This window comes from Myxine glutinosa, chromosome 9, assembly GCF_964187855.1.
Source record: "Myxine glutinosa chromosome 9, kmMyxGlut1.1, whole genome shotgun sequence".
Taxonomy (NCBI): Eukaryota; Metazoa; Chordata; class Myxini; order Myxiniformes; family Myxinidae; genus Myxine; species Myxine glutinosa.
This window is the reverse complement of record NC_136269.1, coordinates 119,754,570-119,762,940: the sequence shown is the minus strand read 5'-3', so window position 1 is coordinate 119,762,940 and position 8,371 is coordinate 119,754,570. Positions and strand designations below refer to the sequence as shown.

At 41.8% G+C, this 8,371-nt stretch overlaps 1 protein-coding gene across 5 annotated transcripts in view; it reads right to left on the bottom strand.

Annotated features, from left to right (window-relative positions):
- The window catches only part of USP34 (ubiquitin specific peptidase 34), a 235,166-nt gene that overhangs the window by 186,123 nt on the left and 40,672 nt on the right, over positions 1–8,371 (bottom strand). For all 5 annotated transcript variants that reach the window (XM_068128379.2, XM_068128382.2, XM_068128381.2 and 2 more), the window contains exons 6-7: positions 7,966–8,115; positions 3,621–3,688 (exon numbers count right to left, since the gene is read on the bottom strand). In XM_068128379.2, coding sequence (XP_067984480.2) covers positions 3,621–3,688; positions 7,966–8,115 — 218 coding nt within the window. The remainder of the gene's footprint in view (positions 1–3,620; positions 3,689–7,965; positions 8,116–8,371) is intronic.

Genomic DNA, 8,371 nt, shown 5'->3' with positions numbered 1-8,371 from the left:
ATGGATGGAAGTGGGAAGAAAACTCCAGATGAAAACACAAGAAAGTTTTGGAAACACCAAAATCCTGAACGATTCCCATGGAATGATTAGATTCTCGGAAATATATAAACCACCGCAAATTAAGTGTACTCATAACCGTCAAGATTTTTTTAAATACAAAGTCAAGGCTCGTATAAGAGCTAACACATAAAATACATAAAAGCACAAACAGAAACACATAAAAACATATAATAAAGGGAGCGTGAGACAAGAGGGGGAGAGAGAGGGAAGCACAACAACAGTAGAGACGAGCGTTACGCCTAGGTCCCCCGTCGGTGAAGTGATGTAAGTTAACAAAGTGGAAGACGCAAGGCGGCCATCTTGGATTTAGACGTGGCGACCCAATTTTCAATAGCGTTCTTTCCTTATGCGTAGATACACCCACACACCAGATTAGAAGTTAGTAGTTCATTTAATTTTCAAGATATTTCGCTCACAAGGTTCAGACATACATGGCGGTGGCCATCTTGGATTTTGACGTGGCGACCCAGTTTTCAATAGCGTTCTTCCTTATGCCTAGATACACCCACTCACCAGATTAGACGTTGGTACTTCGCTTATTTTTCAAGATATTCCACTCATAAGGTTCAGACATACATGGTGTCAGACATACATGGTGGCTGCCATCTTGGATTTTGACGTGGGTTGCACCCACACACCAAATTAGAATTCGGTCCTTCGCTTACGCACGCATGCACGTACGCACAGACGGACGGACGGACGCATACACGGACGGAGGGGAAAACCATAGTCCCCCTTTTGCTCCGCGGTGCGACGGGGGACAAAAAGGGACATCGGCAGGTTTGTGGAAGGCAGAGGGCTGGGGCAGGATATACGGGATAAACAAATGGACACGACTAGGACTTTCAGAAAAGAAAACGGAATTTGGAAAAGGCGGATTTGGGGTATATTAACAGGGGTAGAAAAGATCAATGTTTTGGATTTAAAAAAAAAAATGGTGGTGAACAGCTGTTTTAAATTCATAGAGGGAGGAGTGGGATTGAAGAGAGTGTGGAAGTTTGTTCCAAAGGCAGCAAAAAGAGGAATGAAAGAGTTCCTCTTTTCATTTGAAAATGCACATAGAGTAGAGTCTACACATAGAGTCTTGTAGGAAATACACATAGAGTCTTGATTTTGGCAGTTTCACCAGAAGAGGGTTGCTGGCAGATCTTTAGCCTGTTGTACTTTTCCTTTCTTTGTTTTTTTGCGAGGGTTAGAGATATGTTAATTTTACCAGAGCGTAAATTATTTTTTTTAAATCCTGATCCTATAATGTTAATTAGCGTATAATGTATATACGCGAGCGTATAATGTTAATAAGATATTATTTTTAATACCAGAGCGGACATGGGGCTTGTGAAGGTTCTTCTTTTCTTCGTTTTTTCTTTATTTCCAACAGTTCTAAGCTGCATTCCATATCGCTACATCCATGGAGCCTGCACTATAACTATAGCACAATGAGACAGACATTTTAGACACATCTATAAAAATATTTGCAGGGATTAAAGTTCAAAGTATGTTTTGAAACAGAAATAGGTAGAACAATCTCAAAAACTAATTAAAACAATACATTTGATGAGTATAGGCCTACACATCATTACCTCGCGCACACGATATATTATGCCTCGCTGACCATTGCTACTAAGGGTTTCTGCACATGCATGGTGTTGCATTGTGGGGTGATCGGTTTATTTGAAAAGTCGCATATTCACGAAATCCGATAACGCAGCAGCAAATGGAAGCAGTTATCGAAAATGAAACATTACTCTTTTCCACACTCTCATCGTTGGTCGCCTGTTTGAGTTGACATGCCACCATGGACACATTTGTCTTGCTAAATTAACAATGGGCATGTAATTTGATCCTCAAGCAATGTCAGAACAATTACTTTGTGCATTTATTGGGTGCTTGCAACAATCAAGCACACAGCCTTATCACACTTTTTGACAAATGGCATCATGGCTCACTCCATGCATGTCACACAATTCCTCCATGCCTGAAAGCAGAATTGCGCTCTTGAATGGGCACAAGCCTTGCAGATATTATCATCCTTCCATTTCTCTGCCTTTGGCAGCCGGTTGGTTTCCCTCAGAGGACTGTGCTTGGGCCGACGATTCTACTGGTGTACATAAATGACGTACCAACAGCTACATTTGGCAAAAACTCTCGACCACTTTGCTGACAACCTTTTCTAAATGAACTGGCTAAGTCCTGAAGTGCGTGGCTGGCAGTTTGGGTTTGCTTTATGAAAGAACCGACAAAAGAATTAAACTTGTATTTACAAAATTGCTAGTTAGAGAAATATTTGTCCATGATAGCAATGGAAAGATTGATCATAGTATCGTTACTTTAATGGCAGTCACACCATCCAGCGGGTATGGGACGAAAAAAAAATCTCCACGTCTACCGGGATAATTTCGCATTAAAGGGCATCTCCAAACACAACGACCGAGGCGGAAAGCCAACAGGAGAATCAAGCGAAGCTTGTCGATAGTCCGCATTGAAGAGCTTAAGTGCGGACCCAATCTGCCCATCTAAGGCGTTAATAAACCAATTTGCTAAGAGCTATGGAGCCCGCTCCCGAACAGCCCAAAAGGATTCATCGAACGAAGGGATTTTTTCACAAGGAAAGAGGGGAAGGAAAGAAAGCAAGGAAGCGCAGCGGCGCTCACACTTCACAATTAATAACTAAATGCGCACGCCGGAACGACCGCTTACCAAATACACTTTAATCTCTTTCACTCATGGGGAACACGGGACTCAGAAGGTGATCGACGAGCCAAAATAAACTTGTTCTGTGTGGCAATGCTCGAGCACGTGGTGTGGGTCCTCATTAGGATGCGTAGCAATCTGGCGTGGGCTTATCCTCGTTGCCCCTAAAGTGCCAGTACCAACCATGTTCCCACTGGACTAGCTCCTCAACGAACCATGGCTTGTGCCACAAATCCGAACCACAAGGAACTTCCAAACAACAAAGAGCAGCAAAACAAAAACCAACAGGACCCCAAGACAGAAGAAGTATCACGGGCGCAGTGTCCACACTTTCATTACGTCCTGTGATACCCATCAAACCATCCATGGTGCGCACCCATTGGCCGATGCATTCCTACAGATGTTTTATGGTGCATACCCATTGGCTGGCAAATTAGTGAAATTCCACACAACAGATATATATTAATTTATGGGCTTGTTTACCAGCTCGTTTGATGGTCTCGTGATTGCACTCGTTGGCTGTGCCGATTAGTTATTTGCCAAATAAATTCCATGTCAGGACAGATGTACAGCAGGGAAGGTTTAAGAATTTGGGAAGGGGGGAGGTGGGGCATAGACACAGACACTTGGATGGGGGACTAGCCTTTCACCCCCCCCCCCTAATTTCAACTTGATCCAGCGATTTGATATGAACCCTTCCACTCCAACAACTGCCAAATCTGACATCAATATGCTTGCACAGATACAAAGACTGGCTGCAGATACAAAGCTTGCACAGATACAAAGCTACAGTTAATACTCTTGAGTTGTTGAGGGGTGTGGGGTAGGGGGAGGGAGGGAAGTCCTTTAGTAACTTTCTTGCAGGATACCTGATTACGAAGGTTCTGAATGGGACGATGTGCTGCATAACTGCAGGCAGGTGCAACCAAATCTTGACCTGAGAACAAAAGGTGCACACATAAAACAGGAGGTAAAAATTTCAGCCAACATATAACTTCTCCAACTTTTGCATGGCACAAAAACCGACACCTTATTTTGCCGATAATTGATACTACATATATGCAGTCACGTGAAAAAGTAAGTACACCCCATGTAAAGATTTGACTTTTTCAACATATTTCAACATACAGCTATTTGATCTTCATTTCAACAATATTGATAGATAAAGGTGAAATAACAAATATCATGAAACATTTACATTTTGTAGTCCATTGTATAATTTAAATAAACATAAATGCAAATTTCACATGTGGAAAAAGTAAGTACACCCTTACATTTATCACTACTTCAAATACCTAAAATTAGAATCAGGTGCACCAGCTCAGGCGCAAATGATTAGAACATCGTTCGAGAGGATCTTGGAGGAACCTGTCTTATTTAAACCTCAGACATTTAGTTTGGTTTGCTCTTTGTTGTTGAAGTGTGCGGCGTCACCATGCCTAGATCAAAAGAGCTCTCCGAGGCCTTCATAAAGAAGGTTATAGACGCCTACGAGTCTGGGAAGGGATTTAAAAAGATCTCCAAACAATTTGAAATCAATGATTCGACTGTCCGGAAGATCATCTACAAGTGGAGAAGATTCCAAACAACTGCCAACTTGTTCAGGCCAGGCAGCCCCAGCAAGTTCAGCCCGAGAGCAGACCGCAAGATGCTGGAAGAAGTCTCTAAGAACTCCAGAATGTCATCACGGGACCTACAGATAGCTCTTGCCACTGTTGATGTCAAAGTGCACGAGTCTACCATTTGAACAAGGCTGCACAAATTTGATCTACGTGGAAGGTGTGCCAGGAGGTAACCTTTGCTGTCCAGAAAGAACATCAGGGCAAGACTAAAGTTTGCCAATGAACACCTAGGCAAAGACCAGCACTTCTGGAACAATGTGCTCTGGACAGATGATTCAAAGGTGGAGCTATTTGGCCACAGTACCAGAAGACATGTTTGGCGAAAACCAAAGACAGCATTTGACCACAAGAACCTGATACCAACTGTAAAGCATGGTGGTGGAAATATTATGGTTTGGGGCAGCTTTGCTGCATCAGGGCCTGGGCAGCTCACCATCATATAATCCACTATGAATTCTTCATTGTACCAGAGGGTGCTTGAAGATAATGTGAGGCCATCTGTCGGAAAGTTGAAGCTCAACCGAAGGTGGACCTTGCAACATGACAATGACCCTAAACATACCAGTAAATCCACCAAGGAATGGCTGAAAAGAAAGAAATGGAGGGTTCTGGAATGGCCAAGTCAAAGCCCAGATCTAAATCCCATCGAGATGTTGTGGGGGGATTTGAAACGAGCTGTGCATGCAAGAAACCCCTCAAGCATCGCACAGCTGAAATAATTCTGCATGGAGGAGTGGGCAAAAATTTCTCCCAGTCGATGTCAGAGACTGGTAGACAGCTATAAGAAACGCCTACTTGAGGTTGTTTCTGCCAAAGGGGATAATACCACCTATTAGAGCCAAGGGTGTACTTACTTTTTCCACATGCGAAATTTGCATTTATGTTTATTTAAATTATACAATGGACTACAAAATGTAAATGTTTCATGATATTTGTGATACTAGGGCATGCCCGTACTATATCTATATCTAAAATTATATCCCCCCCCTCTATTTACATGAAATGGTTTGGTCCAAAGCGAACGGCTTGCGAGTGGTGACAATCCCCCCCCTCTATTTACATGCAATGGTTTGGTCCAAAGCGAACGGCTTCCGGAGTTTGGTAAAGAAATCGCCATCGCGTGCACAAACGCGCAGGAAAGCGAATGAATCGCAAATTCGTTTTTATTAGTTGTAAAACATAGTTTAACGCCAACATAGTTTGCAAACGTGAAATAAATGAATACGCTCTCAAATGTGCCATCCGAGGCAGAGTGTGCCCGCCACGTTCGGCACACGCGATCGTTCGCTGCTCTCTGATTGGTTGAATCGTTTTTTGGACATAGCTCGGTAAGTAATTGTCCGATTAATATGAAACCTTGAAAAGGCACATCCTCGGGTCCCCAGCAATATACCTGGCAAGTTAAAAGTATATCGGACCCGTGGTTGTCGAGAAACAGCGGTCACAGACAAACGTACAAACGTACAAACGTACAGACAGAGATTACTGGAATTATAGATAGATTATATCACCTTTATCTATCAAAATTGTTGAAATGAGGATCAAATAGCTGTATGTTGAAATATGTTGAAAAAGTCAAAACTTTACATGGGGTGTACTTACTTTTTCACGTGACTGTATATATATATATATATATATGACTAATTCCATATTTATGGGGTCCAACATGTGGCGTTAGGTCCAAATTTCAAATCAATTAAATATGCATAAACATGTGATTTAGTTATCGTAAAATACTTATATTTTCAGAAATTTGAAAAACTATTCCACACACAACGCTGTCTAGTGAGGAGAAAATCATTTGAATAGTCATGGGTCAGGCTTAATATATTAACTTATCATAATAACCATATTAACCACTGCCCTTTGTCTTTCAATAATCAATTTCAATTTGTAACCTAGCCGCGAAGGCCGGCTTCTGGATTATCAAGACACTCACAGCGTAAACACGGGACACGACAATCTTCGCTTCCCTCTGGTTTTTGCGGTGCAGTGTACACGTTGAGAATCTACCAATATCAATGAAAATTCAGCAAATAATTAATCAAATCGAGAACTTGCACTCAAATTTCAGTCTGTCTTGTCATCACGAACGTAGGTTTTTCCTAGGCTTTCCAAAACCTGGGCTGAGTAGCGTGCGATGGTTACAGCCACAGTGCCCACCACAGCGTAAATTGGTATTCCCACTCACACTACGAAAAACGGGGACAACACGAAGGAAAATTTCGCTACCCACGCGCGCTTCCAGTTTTGCTCCGTCGTCTGCACCGTTCGAAAACAACAACATCCGGGAATTCTACAAGGGGTAGTTTCATGAAACTCGGAGCTTATCTGATGTGATAGTTTTATATGGGAAAATTCACAACGTAAAAAATGTCGGGGGTTCTGCATGATTTCCAAACCTCTTCACGAGTGTTCGTAATTTCTTCTTCAACATGCCACTATGTTATCCAAATGCTTAATCATCATTTTGTGGAATGATTAATCTCATGAATATATTTATCATTTCCCCCCCCCCCATGGCTACTTATTTTGAATTTACACTTCATCGAAATGACAGTTTCATACGTAAAACTGGGAGACACGAAGATTTACGTTGTGAGTCATAATTGTTAAACCAACGGCACACAAAATGATAAACACATGATACTATGCAACTATACAAAAATTGTTGTTAATTATTAATGTTTTTATTCGCAATGAAAAATACATGAATTCAAGAACAGCAGTGAAGTTGCATTTCAAAATAATATATTTATACCGCAAGTCACAAATAAAATGAAAAAAAAATACGGGGACACCAACACTTCTTTTAGGATTATGGTAAAATCTTAGTATCTATATAATAATCGCGTAAGGACTCGACTTTGTTATCCCTTTTACGCCGCACCCAGTGACCCGATGCCCACGGCACTAATGGATTTACGATCTACGAACCGCGCTTTGTTTATCACGTACAGCCATACTCGAAAAATCTGAATTAGCCGACGTTGGGGCCCAAAAGCATCCGATTAACTGCCGATACGACGCCATCTTACGACGCCATCTTACAACGCCATCGTATTGGCGTCTGCTGGGCGAAGGCGAAGCAAGCCGTCCACCGAGTGGACAATCCAGAGCATGCATTTGTGCCGGTGTCGGCGATCGTTGTTCACATACGCACTCTTCATTCTCATCTTTCTTCCTAACTCTTACTCGGACAAGCAAATCCCCTATGCCATCCATAATGGTACACTCTATCCATACACCACATCCTCCCTTCCGTGGATGTTCCACGGGTTTCGGCTAGTTAATAATGCTTTTCCATTTACACATTGGAACACCAAATTGCTGCTCTACCAGAATAATATGAAACTCATGTGAGATTATATGGGATATTAGGAAAATCATGCAAATTTCAGTCACTTCATAATGCACTGTTGGACGACACAAATATGGAATTAGCCACATGTGTGTGTGTATATATATATGTATATATATATATATATATATATATATATATATATATATATATATATATATATATATATATATACATACAGTTTTGCCAAATGAAGGATGAAAGGGATAGTGAAATGCCTGTGCAGCTCACATTGGAGACGATGCTGATGATCGCATGGGCGATGGGAAACGGGAGGGTGTCCGGAATGCCGTGCTCAAAGCACTCGCGTATCAGTGCCAAGCCATTCTTCCCACAGAACAGGCAGACATATCGCAGCAAGTGCAGGGGAACCTCGACATCCTAATAAGACACATGGGTATCAACACAAAGCGGGTCAGCATTACACAAATGCATAAAAATTGTAAGGGGCGGGTGGGGTGAGGGAGGAGAATCTCCATTTCATTTCTCCATCTCAGGTTTTGAACCAAGAACGTTACAAAGTCAAAGCTTTTGAAGAATACATCGCAAAACATTTTCTAAGAAAAAAGAAGAAGAAAATACTCGCATCAAGGAGCAATGCGGGTTCAGATACAGTTCCATAGACATCGCAAAAACC